Raw genomic sequence first — 12975 nt, forward strand, 5'->3', positions numbered from 1 at the left:
CCCCCCCCCACGCCCCTCCCCCCCCCCCCCTCCCCCCACTTCTCCTTCCCGCCATGCACCCATGGGTGCTGCTCGCTGCCCTCGGCGCAGGTGATTTTTGGGGGGAAAAAGGCCAAAAACGGGACTTCGGGGGATGGGGAGGGGGGAAGAAATATTGGGGGGGGGTCCCCAAAATTTGGGGGTACCGTGGGGGGGAGGGGTCAAGGGGGGGGGGGTCCCAGATATTTGGGGGGGGCGATGGGGGGTGGGGGGGGGTCCCCAAAATTTTGGGGTGGGGGGGGGATGTGGGGCGGGGATGGGGGTGGATATGGGGGGGGCGGTTGGGGGGTTTTGGGGGGGTTTGGGGGTTTTGGGGGGATTTGGGGGGCTTTGGGGGGTTATGGGGGATTTGGGGGGTTTTTGGGGGGATTATGGGGGATTTGGGGGGTTGGGGGGGTTTGGGGGGGTTTTGGGGGGGTTATGGGGGATTTGGGGGAGTTTTGGGGGATTTGGGGGGAGGTTTGGGGGGGTTCTGGGGGGCTTTTGGGGGATATGGGGGGGGTTATGGGGATTTTGGGGGGGGTTGGGTGGGGTTATGGGGGTTTTGGGGGGATTTTGGGGGGATTTGGGGGGGGTTTGGGGGGGTTTTGGGGGAGGTTATGGGGGATATGGGGGGGTTATGGGGATTTTGGGGGGGTTTGGGGGGTTTTTGGGGGGGTTATGGGGGATATGGGGGGGTTGGGGAAGTTTGGGGGGGATTTTGGGGGTTTTGTGGGTTTTGGGGGGCTCACGGGGGCTGCCCCACAACTTGTGGGGCTGGAGAAGGGGGTGGGGGGGGGCTTAACGAGGGTCCCCCCCCCCGCCCCCCCACCCCCCCGCAGCGCTGCCCCCCGCCCCCGGCACCCCCCTGGACGAGGCCTCGGCGACGACTTTTCGGGGTCCCCCCGGCTCCTTCGGGCACAGCGTGGCCCAGGCGGGCGGCGGGTAGGGAGCGGCCCCCCCGGATCTATGGGGCGCCCCACGGCAGCTATGGGGTGACCCACGGATTCTATGGGGCGCCCCATGGGGGTTTTGGGGGGGTTCATGGGATTTATGGGGTGCCCTAAGGGGGTTATGGGGGGGCCCCATGGGGTTTTTGGGGGGGTTCATGGGATCTGTGGGGTGCCCCACAGAATCTATGGGGCACCCCATGGGGTTTTGGGGGTTCATGGGATCTATGGGGGGCCCTATGGGGTTTTTGGGGGGGCTGATGGGATCTATGGGGCGACCCATGGGGTTTTTGGGGGGGTTCACGGAATCTATGGGGCGCCCCACGGCATCTATGGGGCGCCCCATGGGGTTTTGGGGGGTCCCATGGGGTTTTGGGGGGGCTGATGGGATCTATGGGGCGCCCCACGGGATCTATGGGGTGCCCCACGGATTCTATGGGGCGCCCCATGGGGTTTTGGGGGGCCCCATGGGGTTTTGGGGGGGTTCACGGAATCTATGGGGCGCCCCATGGGGTTTTTGGGGGGGCTAATGGGATCTATGGGGTGCCCCATGGGGTTTTTTGGGGTGCCCCACAGAATCTATGGGGCGCCCCATGGGGTTTTGGGGGGGCCCCATGGGGTTTTTGGGGGGTTGATGGATCTATGGGGCGCCCCACGGGATCTATGGGGCGCCCCAAGGCATCTATGGGGCGCCCCATGGAGTTTTGGGGGGGTTCATGGGATTTATGGGGTGCCCTAAGGGGGTTATGGGGGGGCCCCATGGGGTTTTTGGGGGGGTTCATGGGATCTATGGGGCGCCCCCCAGAATCTATGGGGTGCCCTACGGGATCTATGGGGTGCCCCACGGCAGCTATGGGGGGCCCCATGGGGTTTTTGGGGGGGTTGATGGGATCTATGGGGCGCCCCACTGAATCTATGGGGTGCCCCATGGGGTTTTTGGGGTGCCCCACAGAATCTATGGGGCGCCCCATGGGGTTTTGGGGGGCCCCATGGGGTTTTTGGGGGGGCTGATGGGATCTATGGGGCGCCCCACGGAATCTATGGGGTGCCCCACAGGATCTATGGGGTGCCCCACAGAATCTATGGGGCGCCCCATGGGGTTTTGGGGGGGTTCATGGGATCTATGGGGCGCCCCACGGAATCTATGGGGTGCCCCATGGGGTTTTTGGGGGGGTTCACGGGATTTATGGGGTGCCCTATGGGGTTTTGGGGGGGGTTGATGGGATCTATGGGGCGCCCCACGGCATCTATGGGGTGCCCCACGGAATCTATGGGGCGCCCCATGGGGTTTTGGGGGGGTTCACGGGATCTATGGGGCGTCCCCCGGAATCTATGGGGCAGCCCCACTGAGCCCCACATCTCTGCCCCCCCCCCGCAGGGTGCTGGTGGGGGCCCCCCTGGACCTGGGGGGCCGGGGCCGGGTCTTCGAGTGCCGCTATGGGGCCGGGAGCTGCCGGGACGTCCCCGTCACCGGTATGGGGCTGCCCCATAAGTGTGGGGGCGGGGGGGGGGTTATGGGGCGGGGGGGGTTATGGGGCAGGAGGGGGGGTTGTGGGGCAGGAGGGGGGGTTATGGGGCAGCCCCATAAGTGTGGGGCAGGGGGGGGGGTTATGGGGCTGCCCCATAAGTGTGGGGCAGGGGGGGGTTATGGGGCTGCCCCATAAGTGTGGGGCAGGGGGGGGGTTATGGGGCTGCCCCATAAGTGTGGGGCAGGAGGGGGGGGTTGTGGGGCAGCCCCATAAGTGTGGGGCAGGAGGGGGGGTTATGGGGCAGGAGGGGGGGGTTATGGGGCAGCCCCATAAGTGTGGGGCAGGAGGGGGGGTTATGGGGCAGCCCCATAAGTGTGGGGCAGGATGGGGGGTTATGGGGCAGCCCCATAAGTGTGGGGCAGGATGGGGGGTTATGGGGCTGTCCCATAAGTGTGGGGCAGGAGGGGGGGTTGTGGGGCAGCCCCATAAGTGTGGGGCAGGAGGGGGGGGTTGTGGGGCAGCCCCATAAGTGTGGGGCAGGAGGGGGGGTTATGGGGCAGGAGGGGGGGTTATGGGGCAGCCCCATAAGTGTGGGGCAGGAGGGGGGGGTTGTGGGGCAGCCCCATAAGTGTGGGGCAGGAGGGGGGGTTATGGGGCAGCACCATAAGTGTGGGGCAGGAGGGGGGGTTATGGGGCTGCCCCATAAGTGTGGGGCAGGAGGGGGGGTTGTGGGGCAGCCCATAAGTGTGGGGCAGGAGGGGGGGTTATGGGGCAGCCCCATAAGTGTGGGGCAGGAGGGGGGGGTTATGGGGCAGCCCCATAAGTGTGGGGTGGGGGGGGGTTATGGGGCAGGAGGGGGGGTTATGGGGCAGCCCCATAAGTGTGGGGCAGGAGGGGGGGTGTGGGGCTGCCCCATAAGTGTGGGGCAGGAGGGGGGGGGTTATGGGGCTGCCCCATAAGTGTGGGTCCCTGCCCCACAGCGCCCCCCGATGTGGCTCCTGTGGCTCTCGGCCTCTCCGTGGCCGCTGACGGCTCCCAGCTGCTGGTGGGTGCCCGGGGGTCTTATGGGGTCGGGGGGGGGGGGGGGGTCTATGGGGTCATTTGGGGGGTCTATGGGGTCTATGGGGTCTATGGGGTCATTGGGGCCGGCTGTGGGGTCTGGGGGTCTGGGGGGGGGGGGGTCTATGGGGTCTGAGGGGGGGTCTGGGGGGTCTGGGGGGGTCTATGGGGTCTGTGGGGGTCTGTGGGGTCCTTTGGGGTCTATGGGGTCTATGGGGGGGGTCTGTGGGGTCATTTGGGGGGGTCTGTGGGGTCTGTGGGGTCTATGGGGTCTGGGGGGCCGGCTGTAGGGTCTTGGGGTCTGTGGGGGGGGGGTCTATGGGGTCATTTGGGGGGGGTCTATGGGGTCTGTGGGGTCATGGGGTGGTCTATGGGGTCTGTGGGGTCTGTGGGGTCATGGGGTGGTCTATGGGGTCTGTGGGGTCTGTGGGGTCATGGGGTGGTCTATGGGGTCCATGGGGTCTATGGGAGGGGGTCTCTGGGGTCTATGGGGGGTTCTATGGGGTCATTGGGGGTTCTATGCGGTCTGTGGGGTCTGGAGGGGGGGGTCTGTGGGGTCTGTGAGATCTATGGGGGGATCTATGGGGTCTATGGGGTCTGTGGGGCCTACGGGGTCCTGCTGGGGCCTACTGGGACCTACTGGGGCCTACTGAGGCCTACCAGGGTCTATGGGATCTTCTGGGATCTATTGGGGCCTACTGGGTCCTGCTGGGTCCTACTGGGCCCTTCTGGGGCCTCCTGGGGCTTATTGGGTCCTACTGGGCCCTACTGGGGTCTATGGGATCTTCTGGGATCTATTGGGGTCTATTGGGGCCTACTGGGGCCTACTGGAGCCTACTGGGCCCTTCTGGGTCCTGCTGGGTCCTACTGGGCCCTACTGGGGTCTATGGGGTCTTCTGGGGTCTATTGGGGTCTATTGGGAACTACTGGGGCCTACTGGGACCTACTGGGGTCTATGGGATCTACTGGGATCTATTGGGGCCTATTGGGGCCTACTGGGGCCTACTGGGCCCTACTGGGTCGTACTGGGGCCTACTGGGCCCTACTGGGTCGTACTGGGGCCTACTGGGGCCTACTGGGGCCTACTGGGGCCTGCTGGGTCCTACTGGGCCCTACTGGGCCCTAGTGGGGTCTATGGCATCTATTGGGATCTATTGGGGCCTACTGGGCCCTACTGGGGCCTACTGGGGTCTATGGGATCTTCTGGGATCTATTGGGGTCTATTGGGGCCTACTGGGGCCTACTGGGGCCTACTGGGCCCTACTGGGGTCTATGGGATCTTCTGGGATCTATTGGGGTGTATTGGGGCCTACTGGGTCCTACTGCGGCCTACTGGGCCCTCCTGGAGCCTATTGGGCCCTCCTGGGGCCTACTGGGCCCTCCTGGGCCCTACTGGGCCCTACTGGGTCCTGCTGGGGCCTACTGGGCCCTACTGGGTCCTGCTGGGGTCTACTGGGCCCTACTGGGCCCTACTGGGGTCTATGGGGTCTTCTGGGGTCTATTGGGGTCTATTGGGGCCTACTGGGGCCTACTGGAGCCTACTGGGTCCTGCTGGGGCCTACTGGGGCCTACTGGAGCCTACTGGGTCCTGCTGGGGTCTACTGGGCCCTACTGGGGTCTATGGGGTCTTCTGGGGTCTATTGGGGTCTATTGGGGCCTACTGGGGCCTGCTGGGGCCTACTGGGTCCTGCTGGGGCCTACTGGGGCCTACTGGAGCCTACTGGGTCCTGCTGGGGTCTACTGGGCCCTACTGGGCCCTACTGGGGTCTATGGGGTCTTCTGGGGTCTATTGGGGTCTATTGGGAACTACGGGGCCTACTGGGACCTACTGGGGTCTATGGGATCTACTGGGAGCTATTGGGGTCTATTGGGGCCTACTGGGGCCTACTGGGTCCTACTGGGGCCTACTGGGGTCTGTGGGATCTTCTGGGATCTATTGGGGTCTATTGGGGCCTACTGGGGCCTACTGGGCCCTCCTGGGCCCTGCTGGGCCCTCCTGGGCCCTACTGGGCCCTACTGGGCCGTACTGGGACCCACCGGGGCCTTTTTGGGGTGCGGGGGGGCCGCAGGCGTGCAGCCCCAAGGCGCGCCGGACGTGCGGGGAGCTGGAGGAGCTGCCGGGGCTCTGCGTCCTCCTGCCCCCGGGCAGCGCCCTGCCGGCCGCCCGGCCAGGTACGGGGCGGGGGGGGGGGGGGCGACCCCGTATGGGGCGGGGGGGGGGGCTGTGGGGCGGGGGTGACCCTATATGGGGCAGGGGGGGCTGTGGGGCGAGGGGGGACCCCATATGGGGCAGGGGGGGGCCTGTGGGGCGGGGGTGACCCCCCCACCCCTCCTGCCCCATACCCCCCCTCCTGCCCCATATCCCTCCCCTCCACCCCATACCCCCCCCCTCACCCCATAACCCCCCCCCTCACCCGATACCCCGCCCCATATCCCACCCCCCCGGCCCCATATCCTACCCCCCACACCCCATAACCCCCTCCCTCACCCCATACCCCACCCCCTCACCCCATAACCCCCCCCACACCCCATAACCCCCCCCCTCACCCCATAACCCCCCCCTCACCCCATACCCCACCCCATAACCCCCCCACACCCCATAACCCCCCCCTCACCCCATAACCCCCCCCTCACCCCATACTCCACCCCCTCACCCCATAACCCCCTCCCTCACCCCATAACCCCCCCCCTCACCCCATACCCCACCCCCTCACCCCATAACCCCCTCCCTCACCCCATACCCCACCCCCTCACCCCATAACCCCCCCCCTCACCCCATACCCCACCCCCTCACCCCATAACCCCCTCCCTCACCCCATAACCCCCCCCCTCACCCCATACCCCACCCCCTCACCCCATAACCCCCTCCCTCACCCCATAACCCACCCCATAACCCCCTCCCCCCCCAGCCTGCCCCACGCCGGCCTCCGACATCGTCTTCCTGGTGGACGGCTCCGGCAGCGTCACCCCCGGCGACTTCGAGCGCATGAAGGACTTCGTCGTCCACGTCCTGCGCCGCTTCCAGGCCACCGACGCCCGCGTAGGTCCCCCCCCCAACCCCCACCCCCACCCCAGCACCCATGGGTGCCCCCTAACACCCCCCCGCCCCGAAGTTCGCCCTGGTGCAGTTCTCCACCGACTCCCGGCTCCACTTCGACTTCGCCGCCTTCGAGCGCCTGACGCCGGCCGGGCGCGAGGCCGAGGTCCGCGGCGTGCGGCAGAGCAAAGGGACCACGCAGACGGCCAGCGCCATCCGCACCGTGCTGTGGGTCCCCGCGGCGGCACCCCGGGGCGACGGGGTGGCACCCCGGGGTGACGGGGTGGCACCCGAGGGGCACGTGGCGGGAGCCCGGGGTGACGTGGTGGCACCCAAGGGTGATGGGGTGGCACCCGAGGGTGATGGGGTGGCCCAAGGGATACGTGGGGGACCCCAGGGTGACGTGGTGGGACGGCATCATGACGTGGTGGGACCCCAGGGTGATGGTGGGACCCCGGGGTGACGGGGTGGGACCCCGGGGTGACAGGGTGGCACCCGAGGGTGACGTGGTGGCCCCAAGGGTGACGTGGTGGATCCCCAGGGTGACGTAGTTGCCCCAAGGAACACGTGGTGGGACCCCATCATGACGTGGTGGGACCCCAGGGTGATGTGGTGGCCCCAAGGGTGATGGGGTGGCACCGGAGGGTGATGGGGTGGTCCCAAGGGATACGTGGTGGGACCCCAGGGTGACGTGGTGGGACCCTGGGGTGATGTGGTGGGACCCCATCATGACGTGGTGGGACCCCAGGGTGACATGGTGGGACCCCAGGGTGACGTGGTGGGACGCCATCATGACATGGTGGCCCCAAGGGTGATGTGGTGGGACCCCAGGGTGACGTAGTTGCCCCAAGGAACACGTGGTGGGACCCCAGGGTGACGTGGTGGCCCCAAGGGTGACGTGGTGGGACCCCATCGTGACGTAGTTGCCCCAAGGAACACGTGGTGGGACCCCATTGTGACGTGGTGGCCCCAAGGGTGACGTGGTGGCACCCAAGAGTGACGTGGTGGCCCCAAGGGATATGTGGTGGGATCCCAGGATGATGTGCTGGGACCCCAGGGTGATGTGGTGGCCCCAAGGGTGATGTGGTGGGAGCCCAGGGTGACGTGGTGGGACCCCAGGGTGACATGGTGGGATCCCATCATGATGTGGTGGCCCCAAGGGATACGTGGTGGCCCCAAGGGATGCATGGTGGCACCCCAGGGTGACGTGGTGGGACCCCATCATGACGTGGTGGCCCCAAGGGTGATGTGGTGGGACCTCGGGGTGACGTGGTGGGACCCCAGGGTGATGTGGTGGATCCCCAGGGTGACGTGGTGGGACCCAAGGGTGATGTGGTGGGACCCCAGGGTGACGTGGCGGCACCCGAGGGTGACGATGGTCCCCGCGGTAGGACGGAGGTGTTCGGGCCCGGGCGGGGGAGCCGGGCGGGGGCCAGCAGGATCCTGATCGTGGTGACGGACGGCCGGAAGTACGGCGACCCGCTGGAGTACCGCCACGTCCTCCCCGAGGCGGAGCGCGCCGGGGTCATCCGCTACGCCATCGGGGTGAGGGGCGGGGGCGGGGCGGGGGTGGGGGTGGGGGTGGGGGTGGGGGCTGGGGGGGGTTGGGAGGGGTCTCCGGCCCTAAAGGCGTCCCCAGGGGCTCCGTCCGTCCCCAAAACGTCCCGAAAGGTCCCCGAAAGATCCCAAAATGTCCCCAAAGAGCCCCAAAAGAGCCCCAAAAGAGCCCAAAAGAGCCCCAGAGATTCCAAAAGATCCCCCCCCAAAAAAACCAAAGATCCCAAAAGATCCCCAAACATCCCAAAAGGTCCCCAAAGAGCCCCAAAGATCCCAAAAGAGCCCCCAAAGATCCCCAAAGATTCCAAAAGAACCCCCCAAAAAACCAAAGATCCCAAATGATCCCCAAACATCCCAAAAGAGCCCCAAAGATCCCCCAAAATCCCAAAAGAGCCCCCAAAGATCCCCAAAGATCCCCAAAGATTCCAAAAGAACCCCCCAAAAAAACAAAGATCCCAAATGATCCCCAAACATCACAAAAGAGCCCCAAAGATCCCCCAAAATCCCAAAAGAGCCCCAAAGATCCCCAAAGATCCCCAAAAATCCCAAAACATCCCAAAAGATTTCAAAAGACCCCAAAACATCCCCAAAGATCCCAAAAGATCCCAAAACATCCCAAAACCTCTCCATCCGTCCATCCCGAAACGTCTCCATCCATAAAGCCGTCCCCAGCAGCTCCGTCCGCCCCAAAACGTCCCGAAAGGTCCCCAAAGATCGCCGAAGATCCCCCCAAAAAACAAAAGATCCCAAAAAAATCCCAAAAAATCCCAAAAGATCTCCATCCATCCATCCCCAAACATCTCCATCCATCCCAAAAGATCCCCAAAGATCCCAAAAGATCTCAAAGCATCCCAAAACATCCCAAAAAATCCCAAAAGATCCCCAAATATCTCCATCCATCCATCCATCCCAAAACATCCCCAAACGTCCCCAAAGATCCCAAAAGATCCCAAAACATCTCCATCCGTCCATCCCAAAATGTCTCCATCCCTAAAGCCGTCCCCAGCAGCTCCGCCCATCCCAGAACGTCCCAAAAGATCCCAAAATATCTCCATCCATCCATCCCAAGACATCTCCATCCATCCCAAAACAACCCAAAAGATCCCCAAAGATCCCAAAAGATCCCCAAAGATCCCAAAGGATCTCCATCCATCCATCCCAAAGCATCTCCATCCATCCCAAAACATCCCCAAACATCCCAAAAGATCTCAAAAGATCCCAAAATGTCCTGAAAGATCCCCAAAGGTCCCAAAAGGTCCCCAAACATCCCAAAAGATCCCAAAACATCCCAAAAGATCCCCAAAGATCCCAAAAGATCCCAAAACCTCTCCATCCATCCATCCCAAAACTTCTCCATCCGTCCATCCCTCCAACCACTCCCAGATGTTCTAGAACATCTCCAGAACCTCTCCATCCATCCCAAAACATCTCCATCCGTCCATCCAACCACTCCCAGATGTTCTAGAACATCCCCACCCATCCCAAAACATCTCACCCACCCACCCAACCCCTCCCAGATGTTCTAGAACACCTCCAGAACATCCCCACCCACCCCAAAACACCTCACCCACCCACCCAACCACTGCCAGATGTTCTAGAACATCTCCAAAACGTCTCCAACCACCCACCCAACCTCTCCCAGATGTTCTAGAACACCTCCAGAACATCCCCACCCATCCCAAAACGTCTCCATCCACCCACCCAACCGCTCCCAGATGTTCTAGAACACCCCCAGAACGTCCCCGCCCACCTGCCCCTCCCTCCACCCACCCCAAAACTTCTAACCCACCTCCGAACCCCCCCCCCCACCCCAAACCATCTCCCTCCGCCCCCCCCACCCCCAAACCTCTCCCCCCCCACCCCCCTCACCCCCCCCAACCCCACCCCCACCCACCCCCACCCACCCCCCGCCTGCAGGTGGGCGACGCCTTCCGGCAGCCCGACGCCGTGGCCGAGCTCCACGCCATCGCCTCGGCGCCCCCCGAGGACCACGTCTTCCGCGTGGACAACTTCGACGCCCTGCACGGCATCCAGAACCAGCTGCAGGAGAAGATCTTTGCCATCGAGGGTACCCGGGGGGGGCTTCGGGGGTTGGGGGGGGGACCCCAAAACCAACCGTCACCCTTGGGTGCCCCCCCCCCCAGGCACCCAGTCCGCCCTCGGCAGCTCCTTCCAGCTGGAGATGGCCCAGGAGGGCTTCAGCGCCCTGCTCACCCCCGTGAGTGTCCCCGCCCGCCCCGCGCCCCCCCGCCCCCCGCCCCTCCCCCCCCCCAACCGGTCCCCTCCCGGTCCGTACTGGTGCAGGAGGGGCCCGTACTGGGAGCGGTGGGCGCCTACGACTGGTCCGGAGGGGTCTTCGTCTACGGCCCCGGTGGGAAGCCCACCTTCGTCAACGCCTCCCGAGGCGCCGGGGACATGAGCGACGCCTACCTGGGTGAGGGGCGGGGGGGGGGTCCTATGGGGGGGGGGGCTTGGGGGAGTCGGGGTCACCGGGGGGGTCTTGGGGTCACCGGGGGGGGCTTGGGGCCGTCGGTGTCCCCGTGGGGGTCTTGGGGGCGTCGGGGTCACCGGGGGGGTCTTGGGGTCACTGGGGGAGGGCTTGGGGATGTCGGTGTCCCCGTGGGGGTCTTGGGGATGTTGGGGTCCCCATGGGGGTCTTGGGGGTCTTGGTGTCCCCATGGGGGGTCTTGGGGGTGTCAGGGTCACCGTGGGGAGTTTGGGGTCACCGGGGGGGTCTTGGGGACGTCGGTGTCCCTATGGGGGTCTTGGGGGTGTCAGTGTCCCAGTGGGGGTCTTGGGGGTCTTGGGGTCCTCGTGGGGGTCTTGGGGGTGTCGGTATCCCTGTGGGGGTCTTGGGGGCGTTGGGGTCCCCATGAGGGTCTTGGGGTCCCCATGGGGGTCTTGGGGGTGTTGGTGTCCCTATGGGGGTCTTGGTGTCCCCATAGGGGTCTTGGGGGTCTTGGTGTCCCTATGGGGGTCTTGGTGTCCCCATGGGGGTCTTGGGGGCTTTGGTGTCCCCATGGGGGTCTTGGTGTCCCCATGGGGGTCTTGGGGGTGTCAGGGTCCCCATGAGGGTCTTGGTGTCCCCATGGGGGTCTTGGGGGCTTTGGGGTCCCCATGGGGGTCTTGGGGGTCTTGGGGTCCTCGTGGGGGGCTTGGGGGCGTCGGGGTCAGGGGGGGGGTCTTGGTGTCCCCAGGGGGGGTCTTGGGGACGTCACTGTCCCCATGGTGGTCTTTGGGGCATTGGTGTCCCCATGGGGGTCTTGGGGATGTCGGTGTCCCCATGGGGGTTTTGGGGGTCTTGGGGTTCTCGTGGGGGGCTTGGGGGTGTTGGTGTCCCTATGGGGGTTTTGAGGGGCTTGGGGTCCTCGTGGGGGTCTTGGGGGTCTTGGTGTCCCCATGGGGGTCTTGGGGGCTTTGGGGTCCCCATGGGGGTCTTGGGGGCTTGGGGACGCCCCCCCTGACCCCGCCGTGCCCAGGCTACGCGGCCGAGTCCCTGTCCCTGGGGGGCAGCCGGGCGCTGGCGCTGGGAGCCCCCCGCTACGGCCACGTCGGCCGCCTCCTCCTCTTCGGCCTCCGCCACGGCCCCACGGACACCTGGGAGCTCCTGGCCGACGCCGTGGGGCAGCAGGTAAAGGGGGGGGGCCTCAGGGGGGGGGAGACCCCCGGTGACCCCCACCCCACCCCGCTGACCCCGCTGCCCGCAGGTGGGCTCCTACTTCGGGGCGTCCCTGTGCGCCCTGGCCCCCCGGGGGGACGGCTCGGCGAAGGCGCTGCTGGTGGGGGCCCCCATGTTCTACGGGGACGGCAGCGGGGGGCGCGTGGTCGTCTGCGGGCTGCCGCCGGAGGTAGGGGGCGCGGCACGGCCCCGCCCGGCCCCAAAGCGGCCCCAAAGCCGCCCCAAAGCCGCCCCAGATCGACCCAACCCGACCCGACCCCAAATCGACCACCCTGACCCCAAATCCACCAACCCGACCCCAAATCGACCCAACTCGACCCCAAATTGACCCCAAATCAACCCAACCCAACCCAACCCCAACCCGACCCCAAATCGACCCCAAATTGACCAACCCAACCCCAAATTGACCCCAAATCGACCAGCCCGACCCCAAATCCACCAACCCAACCCCAAATCGACCAGCCCGGCCCCAAATCAACCCCAAATCAACCCAACCCGACCCCAAATCCACCAACCCGACCCCAAATCCACCACCCCGACCCCAAATTGACCACCCCGACCCCAAACCCACCAACCCAACCCCAAATCGACCAACCCGACCCTAATCGACCCCAAATCCACCAACCCGACCCCAAATCAACCCAACCCAACCCGACCCCAAATCAACCCAACCCAACCCAACCCCAAATCGACCCCAAATCGACCCCAAATCGACCAACCCGACCCCAAATCGACCACCCCGACCCCAAATCCACCACCCCGACCCCAAATCCACCACCCCGACCCCAAATCCACCACCCCGACCCCAAATCGACCCCAGATCAACCCCAAATCGACCAACCCAACCCAACCCCAAATCAACCCCAAATCAACCCAAACCAACCCGGCCCCAAATCGACCAACCCGGCCCCAAATCGACCCCAAATCGACCCCAAATTGACCAACCCAACCCCAAATCGACCCCACATCGACCAGCCCGACCCCACATCGACCAGCCCGGCCCCAAATCCACCAGCCCGGCCCCAAATCCACCAGCCCGGCCCCAAATCAACCCCAAATCAACCCAACCCAACCCCAAATCCACCAACCCGACCCCAAATCCACCAACCCGACCCCAAATCCACCAACCCGACCCCAAATCAACCCCAAATCAACCCAACCCGACTCCAAATCAACCAACCTGACCCCAAATCGACCCCAAATCGA

The 12975-nt window shown here is 65.2% G+C and overlaps 1 protein-coding gene across 1 annotated transcript; it reads left to right on the plus strand.

Annotated features, from left to right (window-relative positions):
• Positions 1 to 34: 34 nt before the first annotated feature.
• On the plus strand, positions 35 to 12130 carry LOC308187015 (integrin alpha-D-like). Its single transcript, XM_080609170.1, has 13 exons — positions 35 to 90; positions 861 to 963; positions 2347 to 2441; positions 3418 to 3482; positions 5566 to 5668; positions 6406 to 6536; positions 6610 to 6761; positions 7925 to 8078; positions 10008 to 10158; positions 10235 to 10308; positions 10395 to 10524; positions 11570 to 11721; positions 11798 to 12130. Exons 1-13 carry the CDS (start codon positions 54 to 56, stop codon positions 12095 to 12097), a joined length of 1647 nt encoding a protein of 548 aa, XP_080465296.1. The 5' UTR covers positions 35 to 53; the 3' UTR covers positions 12098 to 12130.
• Positions 12131 to 12975: the final 845 nt, after the last annotated feature.

This window comes from Anser brachyrhynchus (genome assembly GCF_964034855.1).
Source record: "Anser brachyrhynchus genome assembly, contig: SCAFFOLD_716, whole genome shotgun sequence".
Lineage (NCBI taxonomy): Eukaryota > Metazoa > Chordata > Aves > Anseriformes > Anatidae > Anser > Anser brachyrhynchus.